This window comes from Aulonocara stuartgranti, assembly GCF_965226115.1.
Source record: "Aulonocara stuartgranti genome assembly, chromosome: 15".
In the NCBI taxonomy this organism is placed as follows: domain Eukaryota; kingdom Metazoa; phylum Chordata; class Actinopteri; order Cichliformes; family Cichlidae; genus Aulonocara; species Aulonocara stuartgranti.
Genome location: NC_138951.1, coordinates 26,437,591 through 26,464,907, shown reverse-complemented (window position 1 = coordinate 26,464,907; position 27,317 = coordinate 26,437,591). Strand labels below are relative to the sequence as shown.

Below are 27,317 nucleotides of genomic sequence, written 5' to 3'. Positions count from 1 at the left end.
GATTTAAGGTGATGGGACATATAAATAGCTGCAACTTGAATCTTTACTGAAGCTCAGTATTTGACACAGAGTTCACTCACATGTGCTGTACCAGTGTACCTGCACATGTGATGTGACAATAGAAGTGATTTGATTTGAGAGTTCAAACTCACTGCTGTAATAACTAATAATGATTAGTATAATAACTATAATATTGGCCATATCATATTTACACTGACTTTAGTCTCATGAACAACATTAGCTAATTGTTATTTACTAGCTAATCATAAACGACTGTTCAGTACAGATATGAAGCCCAACAATCATGTTTTACAGTCCTGTGGTCTCAGCCTCAGATACTTATTAAATCACACAAAGCTCATGTAGAAACAAACAAACGAACAAAATATTTTCTCCTTCATTTCTGTCAACCACACGTTTCCAGCTATCATGGTTGCTAGGCAACCTGGGCAGCGCTACGGAGGCTAGACCGTCCCATTTCACAAGCCTCGCACTTCCGGCCTTAGCGGTCTTTGAGTACACGGCCCTTGAGGACCGTTGAGGCTGCGTACTTTAAGGCTGCAGACCCTGAATTGGGATACAGCCCATGTGTACACCTAAGAGGCTGACATGCAGACCAACAATGCTGAATCTAGAACCTTCTCCCCGTGAACATGGAGCCAGATGTGTTTGACGCATCTCAAACACAACCTCACCTGAGTCAGAAACCACATCAGATGATCGAGTTCTACCATCTGTCCACTAGATGGAGATGACTGACAAAGATATCAGCACAGGTCTGAAAGCATGTGTGGATCTCACACAAATGCACACAGACAGTTTATTAGGCACATCTGTTCAACTGTATGTTAAAGCAAAAATGTAATTAGTCTGACATGGCAGCACCTCCTGGTTCAGGACCGCCTGCTGGAGTTCAGACTGAGGGATATTCCGGCTCAGAGCCTTTCTCTTCGTTTAACACGATCAGCACACAGACAGGATTTACCTCAGTGTGACAGGAAGGCTTTTATGCTTTCTGTTTGGTGAAGTCACCTGATTAAACACGTCACCTGTTCACGTCAGTGATGCCTGTTTGAGTTCATCACAGTGTAGACCAGGCTTGTAAAACATACAGCCCAGGGACCAGATTCTAAAAGTGTGAACAGAGATCTTCATAAGTTTTACAGCTATTCCTACTGATACAGATCAGTGCCCATTCATGCTACAGCAAAGTAACGAAGTTGTATCTATCCATCCATTATCTTCTGCTTTTCCTTGTCAGGGTCGGTGAGAGATGGGGGTACACTCTGAACAGCCTGAAGTTACAGATTTCTGTGATTTTACACTTTCACTTCTTAAAATAAGCAAAGAGTTGAGCTTTTCATTTTTTTTATTTAATCTCAGGGATTAAATGTGTAGTTAAACGTCTGTGCACTGGCAGAAAGAATGTTTCACCGGTCCGGCCCACATAAGATCAGAATGGGCTGGATGTGGCCCGTCGTGTAAAATGACACAAGTTTACGTATGGGGACCTCCAGAGCCTTTCCAACGGCTGCGGACCTGGAGGAAAGCAGTGTAGTGGAAACGACACACTCTTCACTAGTTAAAAGCTTTCTTCTTTGTGAATGAGCGATACATGTTTTTATTAAACATTTGAACATAATACTACACAAACTCTCGTATAAATTATAAAGTCAGATACATGTTTTGAAATGACGCATAGAGCAGCTACAAAAAAATGATGTACAAACAGAGCGCTGCGGTCAGCGAAAGTTTGGGTCCTTCGCTCCAGCTAGCGGTCAGCGCAGCGCGTGCCGTGTCCTGAGAGGGCCTTTGGACGTTTTTAGTAAGGCTGTGTGCTGGTGAGCCTCACAGCTTCCTCGTGTTGTTTCAGTGTCCCTGCTTTTATGGCGTGCGTGTGTTGGGGGATGTCTGAGTGCTCTAAATATTAATGGTAAATATAGTTCTCTGCAGCTAAGTGAGAACACTGCTGACCAAAGGGTTAAAAATAAAGGTGCATTATACTTTTCGGGTGTTCCTTTAACCGTGTCTCATTAACACCGTTTGTAAAAATTTAGAGGACTTCACACTTTAAACATCATATTGTTCCAGTCCCACCCTGATAGGACTGTGAAAATACTGTGTGAGTGTGTGTCTCTCTGTGTGTAGGTGTTTTGTCTGTGTGTGTGTGTGTGTGTGTGGGGGGGGGGGGGGGGGGGGGGGGTATGTACCTGTGTGTAAGTGTGCGTGTTTGTGGTTTGCGGAAACAGCAGCAGGGTGGGAGCGCCCTTCTCTGTCCCCGCCCCCTCAGTGTCCCCGCCCCTCTCCGTGCGCTTCCTGCTCAGGTGAAGCAGCTGAGGGTGTTGGAATGTGTCGGTGCTGTCGGTGATTCGTGCTGCGGGACAAACATGGAGGTCGGACTTCTCCTCTTCCTCCTATGACTATGAGCAGCGACGCGTGCGGGAACAGCAGAGGATCTTGGCTGTGACGCTGCGGGCACTCTTGAGGCGTCCAGGTGTGGCTGCTCCACCTGCGGCTGCGCGATCACTGCTGCAGTTTTGACGGGATTTTTGCGCCCCCGGTCAGTTTGCGTCTGCCGGAGCTCACCATGCCGGAGCTGATCAGCGTCACGGAGTTCATCGACGAGACCAATGAAGACTACAAAGCTCCAACCACCTCCAACTTCACTACCCGGATGGGCCACTGCAGGAACGCGGTGGGAGCTCTTGAGGAGGTGAGGAAACAAGGACACACACACACACACACACACACACACGGTTGGAAGTCGGGGATTATAAGAGTTTAATAAGGTGGTAAAAAGGCTTCCACTGAGCCTCTCTGTAAATACCCGGAAAGTCCGGTTTGTTCCTTTTTTCATGAACGTGGTTTGTTTTCCCGTGTGTGGGATTGAAGAGGGTTTTAGTCACAGCCTGTTTTCACTGTTTGTGGACCTACAGTGTGAATAAACGGTGATTTCTACTGCTTTTCAAACTTTCCAAGCAACAGAGCGTCAAACGAATCTGTTTTATTCGAAAGAGGAACTGAGAGAAACACTTCCTTCTGTAGACATTTTGTAAGATTTAACAGCTTCTTTTTATTTTCTTTTTGCAACACGATGATGAAGCATATTTCTAAAACTGAAGAGATGAGGAAGCAGAAGTTAAAGGTCAAAGGTTTCAGGTGGGAGAATAAGATGGGGCTGAAGGCTTTCCCCACAGGGATGCCCTGGGAAAAAACAGGGCCGCCCTGGGAAAAAACAGGGCCGTGGGCACAGACATGTGAAAGGCCCCAAACTGCCCTCAAGCTCAGGAGGAAGTCGTCACTGGCTGTTTTTAGTCGTATTTAGAGAAAATATCTTAAAGTAAATTAACGTGATGATTGTACTGTAAACTCAATGATAATATTCATGAAAGGTTAAGGTAGTATTAGCGAAGCCACTCTTCCACTATCACCAACTCGGCTCAACTCGATTCACCTAGACTGGATCGTTTCGGTTGTTTTCCATTACAGTGGAGCACCACCTCAGTGTGGGTGAGATTGTCATCAGTGAAGGACAGTGAGGAGATTGTGGACCTGGTGCTAAACTGAGGTTAAATGTCTGCAGCACATCGTTGGACCATGTCGTTGGGTTTTGTGCAGTGTTTCACCCATATTGGAAAATAAAAAACAGACCTTCAATAGAAGCATATTTATGAGCAGCACATGAATGAAAAGTCTGACAGCCCCCAATTTTAAACAGAATTAAAAACACAAGTAATGATGATGCTGGCGCAGTTTAACGTGGAAGGGAATCTGTTTACACGCTGCAAAGAGGCAGAGCCATTACTGAGTTGGTGAGCTCAGGTTGAGTGGTAGAAAACGTGTTTCCAGCATCCACAGCAGCTGTTCCTATGATCAACATTTTTTTTCCTGTGACCACCATTAAAACCTTTACTGGGAAACAGCGAGCAGGAGTCCTTTGTCAAAGCAGCTAACACATTTTAACATGAAGAAAAGCAAATTCTGCAGCTGCTCCGCCCGCTCCTGTTTGTGTTACATGGAGAAAAATCTGCATAAGCCTCCAGAAGTTGTATTAAAATTTGCAGATGAACTGTTAACTTAGTCTGATACATGTTTAAATTATACAGCTAGCTGAAGGCTGACGTTCTATTTTACATGGAAGCGGTGTTACATGGTGTGTGTTATCTGGCTTCATGGATAGATAGAGTTGGGTGTCATTTGCATAGCAGTGAAAATGTATGCTATTCCTTCTGATAATACTGTCTAAGGGAAGCATGTATAATGTAAATAAAATTGGTCCTAGCACTGAACCCTGTGGAACTCCATGATTAACCTCAGCATGTGAAGAGGACTCTCCATTTACATGAACAAATTGGAGTCTATTAGATGGATATGATACAAACCACTGCAGTGCAGTACCTGTAATACCTACAGCATGTTCTAATCGCTCTGATAGGATATTATGGTCGACAGTATCGAACGCTGCACTAAGGTCTAGCAGGACAAGCACAGAGATGAGTCCACTGTCAGAGGCCATAAGAAGATCATTTGTAACCTTCACTAAAGCTGTTTCTGCTCTGAAACCTGACTGAAACTCTTCAAATAAGCCATTCCTCTGCAGATGATCTGTTAGCTGTTTGACAACTACTCTTTCAAGAATGTTTGATATGAAAGGAAGGTTAGCGATTCGCCTATAATTAGCTAAGACCGCTAGGTCTAGAGATGGCCTTTTTAGTAAAGGTTTAACTACTGCCAGCTTGAAGGCCTGTGGTACATAGCTGATTAATGGAGGTGATTGACAAACATTGATTATGTTTGCTTACTAAAGGAGTTAGAAACTCCTCTATATCAAACATCTTGGCCGAGCATAAGAAAACACACGCTTAGGTCGTATTAGGTGTGCTCATTTAATTGTTTCACAAATCTGGCCATGTCTTTGAAAGCTGACCTCAGGGCAGGAAAAGCTTAGGCGTTAGTGATCACACTTTGTGCATACTGGCCTGAGACTGTTAATGGGACAGAAAGCTGTTCAGTGAGGACGTTGTTGTTGTTGTTGTTGTTGTTGTTGTTGTTGTTGTTTTAATACATATATGCTCTTTTGTGGTCATGTTTTAGTTTTTTTTCTCTCTTTGAGTCTTTGATATCACGTTATAGTTGCCAGCAAGTCTTTCAGGACAGGAGTCCATTGGTTATTCATGGCTTCCTGTCAATAATGAAGGCATTAAATATTTTTTTCACAGGTTTCCTTGTTGATGGATAAATAGAACAGTGTGTCAGAGAGGTTATTTATTAATTTTTAGCATAAAGAGTCAAATGCTCTGAAAAGAAGAGACAACCTGGATCTTTTTTAGGGAGGTGATCACGTGATTCAGGGATGGATTAAACAATCTCTTATTTCACTTTGTGTGTTTTTGTGGGGACTTTTGTTTGGGTTCCACGATCTTTTTCTTTTTTTAATGGTTTCTAGTTTTTCAGATTCCTTCTGAGACTTTATTGGTTCTAAGGACAGTAAATATTTTTCCCCATCGTTGTAGAGGCCATCTGTTGTTGTTGAGGAGCTGTTGGATTACAGCTCAGAGCACAGAGTTGAACGCTGGTTCCTCTCAGCATAAAGTGAAGAAATCTATGTCCTTGCAGCGAATGCTTTAAAAGCACAACTGAAAACCTGACGTGAGGTCTGTAGAAATCGCAGGTCTGCTGATCATGTCCTCCTCCTCCTGTTGCATGCTGGGATGTTCCCACTCAGTAGACCCGAGGCGATGGTAGAGCCTCACTCCTCTGATCGAGTCTCGACATGATTCGCCTCACCTTGGTCCTCCTGCTGTCTCCGATCTTTGCTTTCCTCTCAGTTAAATCCCTCCATTCTCTCCTCTTTCCTTTGTCATCTTTCTTTGTCTCGTCCTCTTTCTCTCTCTCCTTTGGTCACTTTTAAAGCTCTTCTCTTCACGTTTGAAGCTCATCTCTGTTTCTGTTGTGTCTCAACTTGTCTGAAGTGATGTGAAAGGAATTAAAGTCTCCAATAAATCATCAGCTCCTCCCTCATCTTCAGACGGTAGAATAATTACAGTAAACACATGAAATCAGCATCAGTGTGCTGAATGGTAAAAACAGCAGATGAGTACTTTACACAGTCCCTGCTGGTCTGATCAGTGTTGTGCCCATTCAGGTTTCTTTATCTGCTTCATCTTCCACTCGTCACACTGATCTGCTCACCTGCGTTCACTAATGTAAAATGAGTGTTGTTGCACGTGTTAAAAGCAGCTGAGCAGAGCTGGTGTGCAGAGGCTGTGAAACTGAGGAAACCCTAAAAACAGGAAGCGTCTCGGCTGCTTCTACTGTCAGAAAACTGCTGTGAAATGTTCTGTTTTGATGATTGCCACTCTCCAAATCCACACTTTGGCTCGTGCCTCATCCTGTAGACCTGAGACCTCTGTTTGAATAAATATCACCACTACTGTGAGCTTTAGCAGCTCTACATTGTTGCCACTCGGTTACAGGAAAATTCATGATGATGATTACTTTTAGTCAATAACTGTAATCTCAATGATTTTACAGTCATTACATTAACAGTTTTACAGACTGTTTCTTTGAACTTCAGTGTAAAAACCGTGAGGGTGGTGGGGACATGCGACGTCCTGCAGACAGTTTTAGACACACGTTGGTGGACGTTTCTGACCTCACAAGACAAAGCAGCGCCCCTGCTCGCCTGCAGCCTCCAAGTCAGGATGTCTGCAGGTGGAGGTGGGGCGAAAAGAAGTCAGGGCACCAATAACCTCACCTGCCTTCAGACACCTGCATGCATGCTGAGAGTGATGAAGGCCAACTACCAGTCAGTTAGTTATGATTAGTCAATTGGGCATCTTCATCCATTAACATCCTCCTAGATGTTTGCCTGCAACCTCATAGTAGGTTCCAAAGTCCAAAGAGCTGCATGTTGGGATCACTGGTGATTCTAAACTGACCATGAGTGTGATGTAGATAAGGGGGGGGAAATGATGTACTTGATTTATAACACAGGGAAAAACCAGAGCTTTGTGCTGAAAATGAATTCAGTAGGTAACAGGGGTAATTACCATTAATTATCATTAAATATGAATCCTCTGACGTCAGCCTGAAACAGTCTGAAGGGGCTGCTGGTAAACTTTGATCAGACAGTTTGACTGACGTATCAGCAGAGGAAGTGATCCCCCTTTATCTTTGCTGACCAGGTCAATGATCTATGTGGTGTACAATCATGCACTAAGTTACTATATTTAACCTTTATGACCTCTTTACACCCTTGCAACACCCTTATTAGGGACATAATGAAAGCTCGTGGGTGGGCTGCTGTGACATGAGCCTGTTGGCGTTTGTACCAAGATTTCAACGCTGTCCTCAGAGACCTGCCCTGTGTGTTGTTTGTGTGTTTGCAGGCGTTTCATTGAGATTATTGCATCATTCATCCTGTAGGAACGGTGTTTTCTACGTTTAACCCGTCCTGTAGCTCTTTTTCAGTGAGTGCTTTGGTGAATTTGCAGGTAAACTGTCACAAACACAAGAAGACCATGAATATTTATCTAGAAGGCCCTGCCAGGACCTCAGTGCTGTGAGACCATCAATCATCCACCGTACTGAGTTGAGCTGTTTCTGAGTTCTTTGTATTTGTGCTCGATCTGTTGTTTGGTCTTTGGCTGAGCTGAATGAAGTCGCTGCTCTACACCTGAGCTCACCTGTCGCCTCGCTGTGTTTCTGTGCAGAGATTTGAAATCGGCTCCGGTGTTTGATGAGTGGCTCATCTTGAACCAGTTTTTGGTCAAAGAATAACCAAGTGCATGTTTTTCTCTCTGAGTCATGGACCTGTGACTCAGAGCTGTAGACGCTTAGGTGAACCCCACAGATGAGGTCGGCAGGAAAACACCTGAAGGTCATGTGACTGAACCTCTGTGGTCTCATCAGTCATGCAAACTATGGTAAAGGCTTAGATCGCATGGCCTCTTCAGTCTCCCTCCCACAGCCTCGGGTTAGACACAAGCAGACTTCATGTTCCTGACTAACATGAAGCTAATGCTGTAGCTCGTGTTACCACTCAAAGGTTTAATTTAGGCTGCGTTTTAGCCTCAGGCTAACGAGGAGAGTTTCAGGAACTAGAAGACGTTAGCTTTCAGATCAGCTCTCCTGCAGGCACGCCGGCTTTACAGAATATGAGCTCCCTTTGGGTACGTCAAACAGGTGAAAGAATTCCTTCTGAAGCCCTAACCAGATTCCTGTGAATACAGTGGGCGTGGCTATGTCAGGTTCTGTGTGTTCGCCAGAGCTGATCGTGCCAATCAATACAATACTGATGATTCCATGTGATGTCCTGCAGATCACAGAAGCAGCGCTCTTATTTTAGGGACTAATGCACCAAACTGTACCGCTCAGATGAGGAGGGACACAGGAAACAGGAACAGCACAGAGAATCTGATCATTTTCAGAACATAAGATTCAGTTCATTACAGATGTATTAATATACAACAATGCACATCTCAAGGTGCTTTGTAAGATAAAGACCCTAAAATAATAAATATAATACTACAATAATACCCCCTGTGAGGAAGCACTTGGTGACAGGGGGGAGGAAGAACTTTCTTTTAACAGAACCAGGCTTATGTTTGGGGGAGGCAAAAGTTGATGCAACAGTAAAACACAAAAAGAACTGACTAAACTTTATGAAATGCTGCCAGCATTCTAAAGCCTTGAGAAGGTCAGTAGCTGTGGCCGCTGGGCGCTGTCCCTCAGCAGGCGTCTTCGGATTATGTTGAACTGCAAGAATAAAAAGATCTGCTTCAAAGGTCTGAATGAAACAGTTTCTGTGAGTGAGAGGTGTCTGCTAAAAAAAAAAAGCACCTTTAATAGCAGCACTGTTTTCATCAGTCTCTTATTAGATGTGTGATGTCTTGATAATAACTCTGCTTCGGGTAAAACATGCAGACTCTGCAGTCCGTCCACGCACGTCAGCTCAGGGTATGAAGGGTGACAGTCTGAGATGAACACCAGCAGTGGTGAACGGTTCATACTGACTATAAACACACTTTTTCTTTAACTTTGACGTGTAAGCATTAGAGGCATGGCTCCTAATCTGCGTGCTGTTTCTTCTCCTCAGGCTCTCGACTTGGACCGGTCCGTTCTCTACAAGATCAAGAAGTCGGTGAAGGCCATCAACTCGTCTGGTCTGGGTGAGAGATGCAGTTTCATGTCAGTCTGACCCAAAATAACAACGCTTGTCACCACAGTCTCACTTTGACTGTCACTTCCTGTTTGTGGTAGCACACTGCGCTCAGATACAAACTACCAAAATAAAAGCAGTTTTTTTATTCAGGTCAGTGCGGGTGGGGTGGGTTCGTCAGCAGCCGCGTGCTGCTGGTGGGTCTCTGCTCGGGCCGGTGGAGTCTCACCTCCAAACATTCCTGTCATGCTTCCCCGTGTCCCGGCATGCTGAGGGATACGCCCACATCCACACTACAGTGCAAACAGAGGAAAGGCCGAGTCCTTCACACACTCAGCAAACACACAAGATCCGAACATTATTCAGCACTTCTGCAAAAACTGACAGGAAACGCATCATTCAGCAGTTTCACAGACAGAAGGCACTGCATGACCAGAAGTATGTGGACAGCAGAGAGGTTCTGAAATATTTAGCTTCTCTCTGTGACCTGCAGGTTTATGTTGGAGGTAAATCTCCATGTATATACCAAAGATTCAGAGCGGCTCGGTGCCTCAGCTCGAGGGGAACAGGCCATTTTCTCTGCTAAAGAAATGCAGCGGGTACACACAGACATGTCCAACTGAAGCCCAATAAACACTTTTAAATCATCAGAATTATTTAAAGCTGAAAAATTATACGAAAAACTGTAAAAAATTAAGATTTTGTTTCTCTCCTTTTATTTTTCTACTTTTAATTTTTCGTATCAAAAGGGACTAAATTAAATTAACTAGAAATGTTTTTGGAAAAATCTTTTGTTGCAATATAAAATTCATTTAAATTAATTTAAATATAATTTCAATAAATTTACATTTATTTTAATACATTCACATTCATTATTTGTTTAAAATATTTAAAATAAATATTTATGTTTTAATTGTTTAGATTTGTTTATTTTAATTTGAGGTGTGTATTTTATTTCTGTTCATTTATATATCTCCAGTTTTTCTCAGTATTTAGTATCATATTTTTATTTATTCTCTTTGTCTCCTCTTATATTTATTGTTTTTAATTACCCTTTATTTTATTACTTTTTTATTCACACGTGTTTGTTGTCCTTGTTTTTTCCACATGGTGGAGTGGATGGTTTTTGTTTTCACACAGAGTTTAATCATTTTTGTTTTTGGAGTTAAATGAAAGATGATCCGAGCTGCAGTCCGCATTTATTTAAAGTGTTTTCTGTGTCGTAGCTCACGTGGAAAATGAGGAGCAGTACGTTCAGTCCATGCACAAGTTCGGGGAAAACTACCTGACCCGGGGTGACAGGGATGACGGCGATGTCGGCTCTGCCTTCATCAAGTTTGTCGTTTTCACCAGAGAGCTGACAGCCCTCTTCAAGAACCTGGTGAGGAACCAAAGTCAGCCTCAGAGAGTGAAACATCAGACATTTTATTGTGAAAAGTGTTAAATGTAGAAAGTGTGGTGTGTTTTGCGCATTTGTGCTGTGACACAACTTCCTGTTTGCAGCTGCAGAACATGAACAACATCATCACATTCCCTCTGGACAGTCTGCTGAAAGGAGACCTGAAAGGAGTGAAAGGGGTTGGTGTCACTTTCTTCTTCCTGCTGAAACAAACCCGCAGACACTCGCTCAGTTACACTTCACTTCCTGTTACTGTGGCTAAAAATGAATCATGTTTGGTTAGATGACATGTTGACTGTGTATTTACAATAATTACATCAGAACTGTAATCATTTTAAACACACAGCTTCAGATTTAACAAATAAAATCACGCTGGGGTCCCACATTAATGTCTAAATATCTTTGTACCACAGCAGCAAACCAGCCACTGTAAAATCCTCCGTTTCCTGTCATATGAAAAAACAAAAGCAGGAAATCGAAATAAAAGATCATTTTTTGTTTTTTCTGATTTATTCAATATTATTTTTCCTGCTTTATGCTCAGTTTGAATAATTAAAAAAAAAACTGCTTCTTGAATTATAAAATGTAGGCATGTTAGGTAAGGTGGCCCTGAGGTGCCAAATACAACATTTAATTTCTGCAAAACACTGAACAGTTTTTCTTGTAGTTGTGCGATGAGCATAACTTCCTGTTTGTAATGGTGGTGTCGTCCTGCAGGCTGTGGCTCGTGGCATAAAGACTAAATGGCTGAATTTAAAACACCTCTGTTGTGACACGGTCACCATTGTGTTTGTTTTTCTAATCTAACGCACATGCTATCATCTAGAAATATTTCCAGAGTGACTCAGAGGTTAGAGTCCTGTGTGTGTGTGTGTGTGTGTGTGTGTGTGTGTGTGTGTGTGTGTGCGCGCACGTTTATGAACTGTGACTGTGTGACGTCTGTTTTTCCTGCAGGATCTGAAGAAGCCGTTCGATAAGGCCTGGAAGGATTACGAGACCAAACTGTAAGAAGGGCTCATTATCAGCTGCTCTCACTGAAATGTTAAATCACGGAAACGAGAACACGTTAACCAGTCGACTCATTCAGCATTTAAATGAGAATGTTTGAATAAAGTTATCTTTATTGTTTCTGTCTCCACAGACTGATACATGCTCTTTTTTTCCTTTTTTCTCAAAAAAAGAAGAAAAGATAAAATATGATGATTGAAATCATGGCGTTTCTTGGCTTCTGTATTTTAGCATCTTTCTATTTTTTCTTCTCCTCAGTTTGTTGTTTTGATCACATTTTTTTGTGTTGAGATTTTAACATGACCTTTGACCTCTGCAGAGCGAAGATTGAGAAAGAGAAGAAAGAGAACGCCAAGATGCATGGCATGATTCGGACGGAGTTCAGCGGAGGAGAAATCGCAGAGGAGATGGAGAAGGAGAGACGAATGTTCCAGCTGCAGATGTGCGAGGTGAGGTCAGAGGTCACACAGGTGACCTGAATGCTAAAACAATCATCTCTATCCTCTGAGGTCAGACCGAGAGCAACGTTTGTTTTACTGCCTCGACCAGTCAGCGCAGATTTTATATGACGTGGAAGATTTGGTGGACAGAGGTCTGTGACGGATTCTTTTCAGAAGTTTTCCAGTTTGATGGTTTTCAGGGTTTGTAGCTTTTTTGGCTTCATCAGGCGCTGATCTTCAGCTCAGTCTGTGTTTCTCGTGGTTTTTTGTTGGTCATGAGTAGAGAAGGAGTGGAGGGTGAATTCTGTGGATATGCTGGTAAAGAGGTGACAGAAAAAAAGCCGTGAAAACGAGCTTCCTCTAAAGGCTGTCCAGGCTCGCTGTTAGAGACCCGATGAGGATCAGCTCAGAGTAAAGCCAGCCGAGATGGTACTGACCAGGATGCCTAAACAAGATGAGGTTTAAAGGCCAGGAGAAGACCCCGGGCAGACCCAGGAAATGCAGATGATCTCTCAGCGGTTTGGGAATGCCTCAGTGTCCTCCTAGAAGAGCTGGAGGAGGACAAGGAAGGACTGGTCATGCAGTAACGGTTATTTTCTTCAGTTTTTCTTGATTCTTTGGCTTTTCTCTGCAGTACCTGCTCAAAGTGAACGAGATCAAAGTGAAGAAAGGAGTAGACTTCCTCCAGAACCTCATCAAGTTTTACCATGCTCAGTGCAAGTATGTCCAAACGTGACCAACAGGTCCATGTATGAGTAAGGTGTTAAAGAAAAGATAATAAAGTGTGAATATTAAAACATTAATTTTGTTATTGATTCACTTTTTCCTTGGAGGTTCTCAGACATTTTTTTCTTCAGTTTTTTCCAGGATGGACTGAAAGCTGTGGAGACTCTGAAACCGGCCGTAGAGAAACTGTCCACAGACCTGACAGCGGTGAGGACGCTTGTGTTCCCTGCAGGAGCATTAAAGCTCACAGCTCACTTACCGATCGCTCTGTGCGAACACAACAATGGGCTTAAAGTTAGAGTTTCTCTTCCTCTGCAGATCAAACAGACTCAGGACGGCGAGAGGAAGCAGCTGGCTCAGCTCCGAGACACCCTGAAGGCGGCACTGCAGTCCGATCAGAAAGAGGTAAAAAACATCAAACATGGTGTAACATCCATTTGACTGATGGCACAGACCGAAAACATGAACACAGTTAAAATGCAGGATAAACACGAGGGTAAAGAGTCGCTAACATGCGCACAGCAGTTAGAACAAACATGGTCTGAACAGATGTCATGAGTCTGATGGTGAGCATAACCAGGTGAGCTCTGACAGGCTCACCTGTTACTGGAAAGGAAGTTGATTAACAAAGCTGTCCATCAAACAGAGGCTGCTCTGAGCTCTGAACTCTGTGTAGGGTCATAGTTCTCACGTCTTTCTGTCATAAGAGCTGCTTCACATAAAGTGTCTGATTTATTGACAGGACGCCCAGGCCAAACAGAACGCAGGTTACAGCCTCCATCAGTTGCAGGGTGACAAAGCCCACGGCAACGAGCGCTCTGGTTTCCTCTACAAGAAAAGTGAAGGGTGAGCGAACTCAGTGTCCCAGAATGCCATATGAATGTGACTGACATGCACATGCAGTTCCTGTGACGTCCAGCAGAGGCAGCATTTAGTCAGTCTACACAGACTCAATGTTAAATGTAACATATTTACAGATTTAACATGTTTTCCTCCTTCTGCACACGTGTGTTAGTGGTAGCTGCCTCAGTCACGACTCCACTCTATGACCTTTCACACTAAAAGCTTTGTCTCTCTCCTCGTCAGACTGAGGAAGGTGTGGCAGAAGAGAAAGTGCTCGGTGAAGAACGGCTTCCTGACCATCTGTCACGGGACGGTAAGGTCCTCTTCTCCCATTGGTCCATGACAAGCCCCCGCCCTCCAGCCTGCACTACATGTCCAATCAGAAATCTCCTCATGAGTTTATCGTCTACATCAGGGGTAGACAACTCCAGGCCTCGATTGCCGGTGTCCTGCAGGTTTTAGATGTGTCCCTGTTCCAACACAGCTGATTCAAATTGCTAAATGACCTCCTCAACATCCCGTGAAGTTCTCCAGAGGGCTGGTAATGAACTAGTCATTTGATTCAGGTGTGTTGACCCAGGGTGATATCTAAAACCTGCAGGAACCGGCACTCGAGGCCTGGAGTTGCCTACTCCTGGTCTACATTAAGTGGGGTTAAATAGTACATTATCTATTTATTTATTTTTTTAGTTTCTTTTCTGCCTTCTGTTTTTTATTTTGAAGTTTGAGCAGTCAAATGGCCAATCAGGACTGAGCTAGCAGAACACAAAGAGCAGAAGGAAAATGATTAAAAGAAAAGGGTGGGAAAAGGATTTGATTTGAAATCTGAGGGCTGCTGGAGAGAAAGTTTCTAATTCTTCTTAACTGTTTCTCTTTAACTTTCAGCCTTTTGTTTCTCCTTGAGCTTGCTGAAAAGCAAATTCAAAGAAAAACAAACCTCATATCTACAGATTCACAGTAACACATATCTTCAGTTCTATTTAAGGTAAATTTCAAGATTAGACTCATGTTTCTGAGAACCGGGTTTCCAAGGTAACCTACACCTTCTTGATAGCTGTCGGTACATCCTTGGGTACATCCCTCCTTCAGAGTAATGTTCCTTCATGAAAGCATTCCTTCAGAGACACGTTTCTTCAGCGTAACATGTCCAGGATTACGCCAACCCTTCACAGCTGGTAGAAACCTTCCACATTTACCACTCAGACTCAAATGAAGACAGGTACTGCAGACAGAGTCCTCGCAGTGCTCCATCTGAGGTCAGCTCACCGAGTTCATCCGTCTTATGGTCCAATGTGCACTTATTCCCACTCCCATTCCCACTCCTTTCTGAGGATAGGTGAAGCGATATTGGAGGGTATTTCTAGTTTAGTTTTTCTTTTCTTTTCCTAAATTGCATCTTGTTTACATGATCAAAATGAATTGAACACAAAGATACAAACGTTGCGCATGATGATCAGCTCCAGCTCTGAAACCTGACTCTTGCCTTGCTTTGGGGAGTAGAACCGTCAGCTGCAGAAGATCCTCTGATATCAAAAATGTGAAGGAAAAACGTCATAAAACTTTAGTCTACCAGACTTAAAACGGGTCCATGGGCCCATAGTGGGTATGTATGGGTGAACTGTGGGGCCCGCATGGTACGCCCATTTAGGGAGGCAGGAGACAGTGGTGGAGGCAAGAGGAGGAAAGGAAAACCCTGTGGTTCATCAATAGTTTCCTTATGAATGAGACGTTTTGTGGCATGAAAAGCCAGAGGATCAAAAGTCATCAGGCTTCAGAAAACAGTAGAAAATGAGATTACAGAAAGTCACTGAGGTTAATCATCTCAGAACTTTAAATGATATGTGCAGATGTTTTGCAAGATGAGGGAAGGTTTTGAGTTGTGCAGCTTAAAGTCCTTACAGGTTCTTGCTGTGGGCTGAACCTAACTGGGATCCAACTATTGTCCATGTTATGGTATATAGCAGTACAGACTCTGTGACAGTTTCAGGATCTTTTCTCTGTAACGCTGAATGTTTGATATCTGAGTGAGGTTCAGTCAGAGCTGAGCTCTCACCTCCTCTCGTTGTCTTGCAGCCAAACAAACCTCCAGCCAAGGTCAACCTGCTCACCTGCCAGGTGAAGAGGAACCCCGATGAGGAGAAGAAAAGCTTCGACCTGTTCTCCCGTATGCTGCAGACTTCCTGCTCACATGTTCCTCTGTATATATGTGTGTAAAGTCTAAACTCTGTCTCGTGCCCCCCCCCCCCCCCCCCCCCACAGATGACCGGACCTACCACTTCCAGGCCGAGGACGAGGCCGAGTGTCAGATGTAAGTACGAGCAGGCATGGCCTGAGCTGCCGGGCTTCGCGCTACTGCGAGCGCTTATGGTTTGGTGTTTTTTAGCTGGGTGTCGGTGCTGCAGAACAGCAAGGAGGAGGCGCTGAACAAGGCGTTCAAAGGAGACCAGGACGAGGGTGAGAACAACATCGTCCAGGAGCTGACCAAGTCCATTGTGGGAGAGGTGAAGAAGAGGACTGGAAACAACAGCTGCTGCGACTGTGGAGCTGCAGGTCAGAATTGTTCAGAAGTCTCTCTCAAACAAACACCACTCATGAAAGGAAACAAAATTCAAAGATTAAACACGGAAGTCCAGTCACTCACGGTCAGGTCAAAAAAGTAGTGACGCTTGAATGAGTCTTTCTTAGTTCTGCCGGCGTTCTAACCCCACTGACCTCTGCAGGACTGCTTGTGGAAAGCTCTGGGCCTTCAGGCAGTTTTTTTCCTTTGCGGTTGTTTTGTGTGGGGTTTTTTTGTTTTTGGCATTGAAGTTGTTTTATGCAACTTTTTTAGTTGGTCTGTTGCTTTAAACCTAGCTGATATTCTTGTAGATGATGGTTTTACTGAACTGCACTGTGAACACTTGATGTGGAACTTCATAGCACTTCTATTTCCTGTCATGGTTTACAGAAGTGAGAACACGTTAGTGTCATGAGAGAGGGCGCATCAACAGTCTCTCTAATAACACCACAAAACACGTTTTCATCTGTTCATCTCAGCACGTCCAAAGATTAGATTAATAACATACAGTTTTTTTTATCAATTATATATTCAACATTCACTATATTGCCAAAAGTATTCACTCAGCTTCCTCACGTGGACCTGTAGTCCAAACACATTTCTGCTCAGAGCTGCAGAAACTTCCCAGAATTCTTTTCCAGGTTTGTCTGTCAGCAGATTGTTAATTCATCTCATTCACTTTGTTGTTTCTTTAGTCTTGAAATTACATTTTGAGGATGTGAAGGCACCGCTTGTTGTTTCTGTGCCCCCACCCACCCTCTACAGATCCCTCCTGGCTGTCCACGAACCTCGGGGTGCTGATCTGTATTGAGTGCTCAGGGATCCACAGAGAAATGGGGGTCCACTACTCCAGGATCCAGAGTCTGGACCTGGACGTCCTGGGAACCTCTGAGCTGCTGGTGAGTCCACTTCACTGTCCCGACAGAAGGTCAGAGCATTCTGTTTGTCAGTTTGCGGTGACTCATTTCATCATGACTTTAATCTGTTAAATAAAATTAAAATATTTGCAGGAAAAAGCCAAAAAAGCAAAGCAAAAAACCCTCAGATTTTTACCATCCTGCAAGACTGTCTCCTGATTCGTTTAAAACTGTTTCTTTGAAATCTCTTAACCTCATTATATTCACCTGTGTGAAGACGTGAATGGAAGGGACATTCTGAATGTTTGCAAACCTTTTCTGGAATAATCAGGGAACCAGAACCCTTGCCGAGCATGTCAGTCGTCTTCAGCTGTGAAGAATCAGGAAGTGTGATCACGTGTCTAATCTTAGGAGCTACAGCCAGAACCGAACCAGAGTTGATGTTGGGCTTTTGTTGCCTTTTAGTTGGCGAATAATGTGGGAAACGCCAGCTTCAATGAGATCATGGAGGCAGATCTGTCAGCGCAGGAAGTGACCAAACCAACTCCAACCAGCGACATGTAGGTGACGGCATCAAGAGGTGAGTCTGAGCTGTAGTAGGATGTTGTAGTGACTCGTCCGTCTGGTTTGCAGGCAGATGAGGAAGGACTACATCACAGCGAAGTACACCGAGAAACGCTTCGCCCGGCGGAAGTGCACCGACGCCGCGTCCAGGCTGCGGGCTCTCTACGAGGCCATCAGGAACCGAGACATTCTGTCGCTTATCCAAGTCTACGCTGAGGGGGTGGACCTGATGGATGCCATCCCACAGCCCAACGAACATGTATGACCTCCTCATCTCTAACACGAGTTTGACGGACTGACTCATGCGTCTCTCTGTTGTGTCTTTGTGCTCATTTTGTGTCTGTTTTTACTAAGCTTTTACTCTTAAGCTCTGCTTTGTGTGTCCATTCAGTAACACGTAGACACAGCTCTGTGCAGGTGTCCGTTGTTGCTCTGCAGACTGACTGTGTGTGTGTGTGTGTGTGTGTGTGTGTGTGTGTGTGTGTGTGTGTGTCAGGAACCCGGGGAGACGGTGCTCCACCTGGCGGTCCGAATGGGCGACAGAAACTCGCTCCACATTGTCGACTTCCTCGGACAAAACAGGTGTGACTGTTCAATTAAATACCTGTTCTCCAGGTGTGTGTATGTGTGTAGTGACCGGGTCTGTGTTTCAGCGGTAACCTGGACAAGCAGACGACCAGAGGAAACACGGCGCTGCATTACTGCTGCCTAACCAACAACAGCGAGTGCCTGAAACTGCTGCTGAGGGGGAAAGCTTCAGTGTCCATCAGTAAGAACACACACACTTGCACATATATCAGAGCGTGCTGAATGCTGACGATGAGTGACAAGTGCTCATATCATTCATATGAGCATTACACACTCAAATGTTGCTTTTTATGATCTTTTACCATACGACTGGTCTGAAATCTGTCCAAACTTGAGGTTTTAAGATGTATTTATGCAGTGTGTGATTGTTCTAAACTTTATGACATCGTTGTAAAGTCGTTGGATGTCATTTTAGAAAAAAAAAAGAAAAAGTGTGTGGTACAGCTCTTTTCATGCCCTTTAATATGATATATCACTCGATAAGGTTTCTTGAAATGTTTTATAAGAGGAACTTTGACATGGGCGCTAATGATGAAGGTCAAGTTCAAATAACCAGCCAACCTGGCTCTAGTTTATTGTTGTGAGGTTTGAAGAAATAAAAGCAAGTTTCACAGCTGGTGTGACCCTCATCTGGGGCCGTTATTGTTTCTACCATCACATAAAATTTAAATGATGTCTTGAGAACAAACAGAGCTGAGTACTTTGTCTTTTCAGGGGGAGAAAAACCTGCAGTAACACAAGAAAAGTGCAGATCTAATCATCTTTCCCTTTTGGAAACAATGTGCTGACATAATTCACCAAAAGTCTGAATGACTGAATTTGTGTCCACAGCTAACGATGCAGGAGAAACACCGCTGGACATTGCCAAACGTATGCGACACAAAGAGTGCGAAGAACTGGTGAGAATCCAAACACTTCCAGGCTGTTCAAAGTAAAGCAGTTCCTGTGCTGTCGAGTGTCTGTACCAATAAAGTTTGATTGATGTGTTCCAGCTGACTCAGGCTCAGACCGGAAAGTTTAACGTCCATGTTCACGTCGAGTATGAGTGGCGTCTGCAAAACGAAGACCTGGATGAGAGCGATGACGAGATGGAGGACAAGGTAGGCTGCTTTTCTGACGTCCTGCATTAAACTTTCTGTTGGCTTTAAGTGACCGTGTACTTCCTGTGTTTTCTGTGGGTCCTGCAGCCCATCCCACAGCGGCGGGAGGAGCGCCCGGTCAGCTGCTTTGTGCCTGGAAGTGGACCCGTGCAGCCCAACCTGGCGGCGCTGGCGTGGGATGTTGCCTCCCTGGCATTAGACAAGCAGCGGCCTGCGATCCCCAGCACCATTATTAGCAACGAGACTTACGGCACCATGCTGAATGTGAACCTGCCGCCCCCCGGCCCAACGCCCCCGCTTCCTCCCCGAGGACCCAGCAGAGGTCAGAGGGCGCCTGGGCTGAGATCAGCTGCTGTTCAGACCCTGTGAAGAAGTGAGGAAATAAAACTGATCTGATTCTGTCTTGTCACCATCAGGTACCAATAAAGGCACCTCCGTGGAATCAGTAGGCAGACAGCGGTCGTCCTCCGACCCCCCCAACCCTCAAACGCCGGAGAGGAACTCCAAGTACGGTGGGTGGACTTCCTGTCAGATCCACAGCGGAGGGTCTCGTTTGTGATGTTTTTCTTTGCGTCCGTCAGCTTTATTTGGCTTTGTTGCTTTATTTTCACGAAAAGAGCAGACAGTTCTGTCCTCTTTCTGAGGTATGAACCGGCTGTATGAGGCTTTCAATTCAATTCAAGTTCAGTTCAATTTAATCCAGTTCAGTTCAATTCAATGAATTTAAATTCAGTTCAATTCAATTTTAATTATACATGGCCAAATCAAAACAACAGTCACCCCAAGGCGCTTAATATTGTAGGGTAGAAACCTAGATACATACGGAGAATACCCAACAATCATATGACCCCCTATGAGCAAGCACTTCGAGACAGTGGAAAGGAAAAAAAATCTCTTTTAACAGGAAGTAAGCTCTGGCAGAACCAGGCTCAGGGACAGGCGGCCATCTGCTGCGACCGGTTAGGGTGAGAGAAGGAAGACAAGATAAAAGACATGCTGTGAAAGAGAGCCAGAGATTGATAACAATTATGATTCATATGATTCATTCATGATTTATTCATGATGCAGAGAGGTCTATTAACACATAGTGAAGGAAGAAGAAGAAACACTCAGTGCATCATGGGAATCCCCCAGCAGCCTACACCTATTGCAGCATAACTAATGCTGGGCATACACTGTGCGACTTTTGGCCCATTTTGAGGCAATTTTTTTTTTCAGTCGTGTGACCATTTTGGTGATCGGCCCGAGTTTCACCTTCATCGTGTGTCATGCGTCGTGTAGTATTGTGACAAAGTGGCTAGGACTGAATTCATTTACCATTTGTCACATGCATAAATTGTTATTTTGTGTTCTGTTATCTTATAGAACACAAAATAAGCACATGTAATCTTGGCTCTACATACTATCCCGGGTCTGTTTGTATTAGCATTGGTTATATTCATTTCATCTGTGCAAATGTTCTTAAAGCTAAGAACAATCTTTCATTTGTTTATATAGTTTGGTTATACTTACCATTGTGTGTTCCTTTGAGCAGGTCCTATGTGTAAAACAGGTATGTGGGAAGGGCTGCCCCAGTACTTCCTGATTTTATAGGTTATGATGTCATTGATCATGTCAATTGGGTGTAACCAAATGTTTCTTTTGTGTAAAATTGTTTATTTCATTTAAAATAACCTCATGAGTCAGATTAAGTGAAGAGATTGACTTTTCAAACTGTTTAATTGGGTGAATGAGTTTGTTAAGTGGAAAAATTATTTTTTTCCTGTTTCTGATGGTGGTTGTATGTCTGTGTGAATGAAAGACAGAGAGGGAGAGCGAGAGACAGATTTTGTTTTATAACCTTCATGTTAGGGATGCACAGTGTGAGCACTGAGGTCGCATCAGAGCATCAGGCCGCATAGTGTGAGACCCTGCATGGTGACCTACAAACTTCTAACCCCTGCAAGTCAATTGTACAGTTTGAGCAGAAGCTGATTAACGTGACTAAAAAAATCGCACAGTGTATGCCCAGCTTAAGGGAGGATTCAGGGCCACCTGATCCAGCCCTAACTATATGCTTTAGCAAAAAGGAATGTTTGAAGCCTAATCTTAAAAGTAGAGATAGTGTCTGTCTCCTGAATCCAAACTGGAAGCTGGTTCCACAGAAGAGGGGCCTGAAAATGGAAGAATCTGCATCCCATCTACTTTCAAATACTCTAGGAACAAGAAGTAAGCCTGCACTGCACGAGCAAAGTGCTCTAATGGGGTGATATGGTGCTACAAGGTCATTAAGATAAGATGGGATCTGATTATTTAAGACCTTGTATATGAGCTGGATTTTGAATTCTGTTCTGGATTTAACTGGGAGTCAGTGAAGTGAAGCCAATATAGGAGAAATATGCTCTCTCTTTCTGTTCCCTGTCAGTACTCTTGCTGCAGCATTTTGGATTGCTTTCAGGCTCTGACTGTGGAGGTGTGCCTGGAGCCACTGCTCAGGGCTTTCTTGACTCTTGTTCTGCCCTCTTCTCCCAGTGCTCTCACTGGTTCCTCCTCCTCCTCCTCCTCCTGGGCCCAGCAGGAGAACCGGCATGTTGGAGACCAAAGCCGCCACAGCCAAGACTGCCCCCCTCCCTCCTCTGCCTCCCCTGCCGACAGGACTACCTACAGCACCTCCAGTCCCGCCACCGCCCTGCATCCCACCTCCATCACCACCCCAGCATAAAGTTCCTCTCCTCCCACCCAGCCACCAACACAGAGGACCACCAGGATCCAAAGCCCCTGTCTCTCCTCCCGCGTACGTACTGGTCTGATTGAGCTGGGTCTGCTGGGAGGAAGCACACCAGTTTAATGTTGTTCTTATGATTACAGAGCAGCGAGGGTTCCTCCTCCTCCTCAGAGACCTGCAGGCACGATTCCGTTGGAAAAACAAGGTACACGCACACACACACATGAGCACACACACTAAAATATCCACAATCAGTAACATGAAAATATTTGAATTTCACTCAGGCTGCAGCACCGCCTTCTTGGATGTTAGTACAGTAACTCACAGCAGCATATTATTGGTCGTAAGATGTCATTAAAAATGCTCTAAAAGGCTCCAGCAGCACAAACATGGTGCAGACATCCAGTTCAGGTGAAGCTAGCAGACAGCTAGCAGCTACAGGCACCTGTGTCAAACTTTAAGCCTGAATATGATGTAAGCAGGTGTGTTATAAAAACATAACTGCTGTTAAAAGGCTGAAACTTTTGTGCTTTGACAAGGGACTGTTAATAGAGCTCTGTGGAACACCACGACCTGCAAGAACACACTCACATGATCTCTGATGTCACTCATTCAAGGAAAGCTGTGATTATGGTGTACAATACATCAGTGAAATACCCCCGTCATGGTTTAATGAGGTCAGGTGCTCATTAAACCTCAACACTGGATGTTTCTCTGTGTGAAACTTAAGGGTATCTTTGCAGTTTCGTGCCATGTCAGATATTCTGGTGCTTTACTGCAGTGGTTCCCACCCCTTGGGTCTGTGAGTGGTTTGGTACCAGGCCATGAGAGTTGAGGCTCGAGTGTGAAATTCGTGGTTTTCAGGGGTTTTATTGTTTTTTAGCGTTAACTCTGTTTCCCTGGGTCTTTTCCCATGTGATAACATAAGATAACATAACCTTTATTAGTCCCACACATGGGAAATTTGTTTTGTTACAGCAGAAAGTGGATAGTGCAAAGTTGCATAGAAAAACACTGGAATAGGATAAAAATAAGATACTGTACACAATAGAATAAAATAAAATACAAATGCAATATACATCTGACAGCAGTGTGGAGGAAAGACCTGCGAAATCGCTCTGTCCTACACTGTGGAGCTGCTCAGTGCTGTCAGAGTCTCCTGCATGGGGTGAGAGATGTTGTCCACCAGGGATGACAGCTTAGCCACCATTCTCCTGTCACTCACCACCTCCACTGGGTCCAGCGGGCATCCTAGAACAGAGCTGGCCCTCCGGATCAGCCTGTTCAGTCTCTTCCTGAACCAGCAGAGATGCTGCCACCCCAGCAGACCACACCGTAAAAGATGGCTGAGGCCACCACAGAGTCATAGAAGGTCTTCAGGAATAGGCCCTTCACTCCAAAAGACCTGAGTCTCCGCCGCAGGTACAGCCTGCTCTGCCCTTTTCTGTAGAGGGTGTCTGAATTATGAGTCCAGTCCAGTTTATTGTTCAGATGAACACCAAGGTACCTGTAGCTGTCCACAGTCTCAATGTCCATGCATCGAATGTTTAGTGGTTGCAGTGGAGGATGTTTGTGCCTGCTGAAGTCTACCACCAGCTCCTTGGTTTTACTAGTGTTCATCTGGAGGTAGTTCTGCTGGACCCAGTCCACAAAGTCATGGGTCAGTTCTCTGTACTCCCTGTCGTCCCCATCACTGTGGCCAACTATTGCCAAGTCGTCAGAGAACTTCTGAAGGAAGCACTGGGTGGAGTTGTGGGAGAAGTTGTTTTGTTGAAGCTGGTTCTCCATCTTCTGCCTGTAGCTGAACTTCCCTTTCCTTATCAGTCCTCCAGCTCTCTCTGCAAGGCCCTCCTCTTCTGCTCGAGGACGGTTAATCCAAGGTTTGTTGTTGGAGAAACAGCGCACAGTCCTGCTGGGTGCAACGTTATCCACACAGAAGTTGATATAGTCCGTAATGCATGTCACAAGGCTGTCAATGTCCTCTCTGTGGTCGTCACAGATCACCTCCCACACAGTAGACTCAAAACAGTCCTTAAGAGCCTCCTCGCTCTCCTCTGACCATCTCTGCACTGTTCGGGCAGCTGGTAGCTTCCTGCACAATAAGGGCTCATACACAGGTTGTGATGAGATCTGCCCAGGGGAGGGAGAGGTGATGAACTGTATGCCTCTTCTGCATTGGTGTACAGTAAGTCCAGTGTTTTATTGTCTCTGGTTGGGCGTGTCACATACTGGGTGAAGGTGGACAGTGTGGAGTTCAGTGAGACATGATTAAAGTCCCCTGATATTAGGAGAAGTGATTGCGTTTGCAGTCTTGCTGACTACAGAGTGGAGAGAGTCACTGGCTGCATCCGCGTTGGCCGAGGGGGGGGACATGCGCTGTTATCGTGATAACATGCGAGATTTCCCGGGGGAGCTAGTACGGACGCATGCTAACGGCTAGAGGAATTTCAATACACAGCAGTATATTCACAGTTTAAACCAGATATTTACATACACTTTATGGAAAACACAAGAACATTTTTTACTGTTAAACATCAATTTAGAGTAAACTTGTTTTGGATAAATAAATATTGAAAGATCTTTTGAATTAGTTAAATGTCGGAATAAGAGAGAGAGCTGTCATTTTATTATCACTTTCATCAAATTTAGGAGTGCATATACACTAAGTTTATTGTTAATTAATAAGAAAACTGCAGACGATTCCATTCTGAGCTGAAGAAGCTTCTGATAGGTTCGTAGAGTCCATGTGAGTAAATTGGTGGCACAGCTGTGGATGCATATAAGGCAAAACACAGAGCCTGTTTCTTTGAAATGGGAAAATCAAGAGATGTCAACCAAAACACCAGGAACAGAACTGTGGAGCTCCATAAGTGTGGCTCAGTTTTGAATACAATTTGGTGCCATTTACAATTAAGAAAACAGATAGTTTCTCTCTTTACTCTGAAAGCTAACAAATATGTTTTTATATTTATCAATCTAAAAAAAATAAACATTTAGTCTGATTTGATGTTACAATTAAAAAAGTGTTTTTATCTGAAGAGTATGTAAATATCTGGTTTCCACTGTATGTTTGATGATGTTGATGTTTGCCGTGATTGTCAGCACAAAGAGGGAGAGAGAGGAACAGAGAGGGAGAGAGAGCAGGTGAGACACACATGTTAGTCAAATGGTTGTTTGCCAAAAGTATCACCGTATCATAGGTCCTCATGTATCTCGTACCTAGTGTTTCTTTTTAGGTTTACTATTTTTCAAATTCTACACTTATTAAGTTATGCAGGCTTGTTTGCACAACAAGGCTAAATAATTATATAAACTTTTCTCAATCTAAATATTGTACTTTGGTAGAATTAAAAAATAAGTGTAGTGCAGGTCTATGATGATTTTTAGTGCTACTATCATCTAGTTCTGATTCTGGTTCTGTCTTGGTTAAGTCCTCAGTAGTCCTGATTTTGAACTGTTGTGTCCTGTTTTAATTCTGGATCAGTTCTGGGTCTGGTTGATTTGGGGTTTAGTCCTCGTGTCTTGATGCAGCCCTGATTTTGTTCTGCCTTGCTGCTTAATTAAAAAACTAGTTTAAGGTGTCCTGCATATGTGATATATATTTTTCCCTATATGAAGTCATTCCTTTTTTTAACAAAACTCAAAACAGAGCCTATTAATCTTTCAGTCATTTCTACCCCCCCCAATCCCACATGCATACTACCCTTTAGGCCTAAGCCCCGGGTGTATCAAATGTCTGCCTCCGCCTCTGGTTCAAACAAAGGTGAAGTTACAGAAGAGAAACTTTTTTCTGAAGTCTGTGGGGGCTTTATCTCTCTTTGGCAGGTCGTCCGATCGTGTCCCCTCATAATCCGTCTCCTCCACCCCGCAAACCCAGAACTACATTTTCTGTAAGTCCTCAAACACACCACCTCATTTATTTCTGCACACAGACACAGTCATCATCACAAGTCCAGCATGTAACACAGCTTTACTGCTAAATGCGTGCGTGCGTGCGTGCGTGCGTGTGTGTGTGTGTGTGTGTGTGTGTAGAAGCAGAGGCCTCAGAGGGTGAGGGCCATCTACAACTGTGCAGCGGACAGTCCAGACGAGCTGACGTTCAGCGAGGGAGAGCTGATCGTGGTGGACGGCGAGGAGGACAGCGAGTGGTGGGTGAGTGAGAAACGCCTCCAGCACAGGAAACGCATCATCAGCACAACTTCATTCACTTCACAACATTTATTACAGCATGTGTGTGCGTTTAGATGAAAACCCACCTGAAGAACAATCCTGACCCGTTGTCCAGGTTGTGATTTAACCACCGTCTGCGTTTCAGATCGGTCACATCGAAAGCGATCCGACCAGGCGGGGAGTGTTTCCTCGCACCTTTGTTCACTTCCTGTCGGAGTGATTCGTGCCTCCAACTGTGGTCAGACTGAGGGCACATCTGGATCCTCCTGTGGACCTGAGAGGAGAGTCCGACATCCAAAGAGATCTGATTGGGGTCTCGATCTTCACTCATGCTCTTCCTCAAAAGCTGTCGGCCTGAGTTTGAAATGTTCTAAAAGCTATGCAGCGGACACAAAAAGGGCAGACCAGACCAAAAGTATGTGAACAGTGTTCTTCAGTGATACGTTTACACACAGCAGAGCTACGTTAGTACAGCGCCTCCACAGACAGAGAACAGGAACTACAGCTGAACACAGTTACAGTAAAATCCTTCACTGCCTTAAAAAAACGCGACGAAACAACAGCTTTGTTTTTTTCTGCTTCCTGTTACAAAACCAGCTTCATTTATAGAAATAATCAGTTTACTATGAAAGGACTTCATCTTCACTCTGTCAGGATGACCGCACCGGCACAGCGTCCACATACTTTTGGCAGATGTGATGTACATTTCTGTGGTTCTGCTGCTGGGATCTAGCTGTGTTACATCAGGAACATTCAGCTTGTTTGTAAAAGCTTCAGGATGAAATGATTTTTATTATTTTAAGATCAAACATGTAATCTGAGCAGAAAATCTGAGTGTCCTTTAAATTTTAATGTATTTTCGACTTATTAAAATCATCATAAGTGTACCTGTGAGAGTCTGTCCTGTTTTTCTTTCCCAGCACTCACTTTTTCACTCTCATTTATTTCCCACAAGTTTTGTCAGTGGCACAGATTTGTTTAGACGCTTCACTGCTTCAGTTTTTATTTACATTATTATTTTACATGTTTCTGTGAGTCAGTGAAGAGCAGTCTGAAGCATTTCATAAGTTGGAAGACAAATAATTGGCAAAAAAATCAAATGTAAAGAAATGGTCAAACTCTGCGATCACTTAAAATATTTCAGTTTACTCTCATATGAGTGTTACCTAAAACAATGACATATGTTCAGTTTTATGTG

At 44.0% G+C, this 27,317-nt stretch overlaps 1 protein-coding gene across 1 annotated transcript; it reads left to right on the top strand.

Annotated features, from left to right (window-relative positions):
- The first annotated feature begins 2,286 nt into the window (after positions 1-2,286).
- On the top strand, positions 2,287-27,006 carry asap2b (ArfGAP with SH3 domain, ankyrin repeat and PH domain 2b). The gene is made up of 28 exons (XM_082507012.1): positions 2,287-2,713; positions 9,101-9,173; positions 10,390-10,544; positions 10,667-10,741; positions 11,517-11,566; positions 11,890-12,019; positions 12,645-12,730; positions 12,868-12,943; positions 13,055-13,141; positions 13,479-13,582; positions 13,823-13,892; positions 15,653-15,743; positions 15,839-15,887; positions 15,963-16,129; positions 16,902-17,035; positions 17,459-17,553; positions 17,627-17,816; positions 18,054-18,139; positions 18,211-18,326; positions 18,977-19,044; positions 19,138-19,245; positions 19,333-19,567; positions 19,662-19,757; positions 21,757-22,018; positions 22,093-22,154; positions 25,775-25,839; positions 25,982-26,101; positions 26,265-27,006. Exons 1-28 carry the CDS (start codon positions 2,588-2,590, stop codon positions 26,337-26,339), a joined length of 3,051 nt encoding a protein of 1,016 aa, XP_082363138.1. The 5' UTR covers positions 2,287-2,587; the 3' UTR covers positions 26,340-27,006.
- Positions 27,007-27,317: the final 311 nt, after the last annotated feature.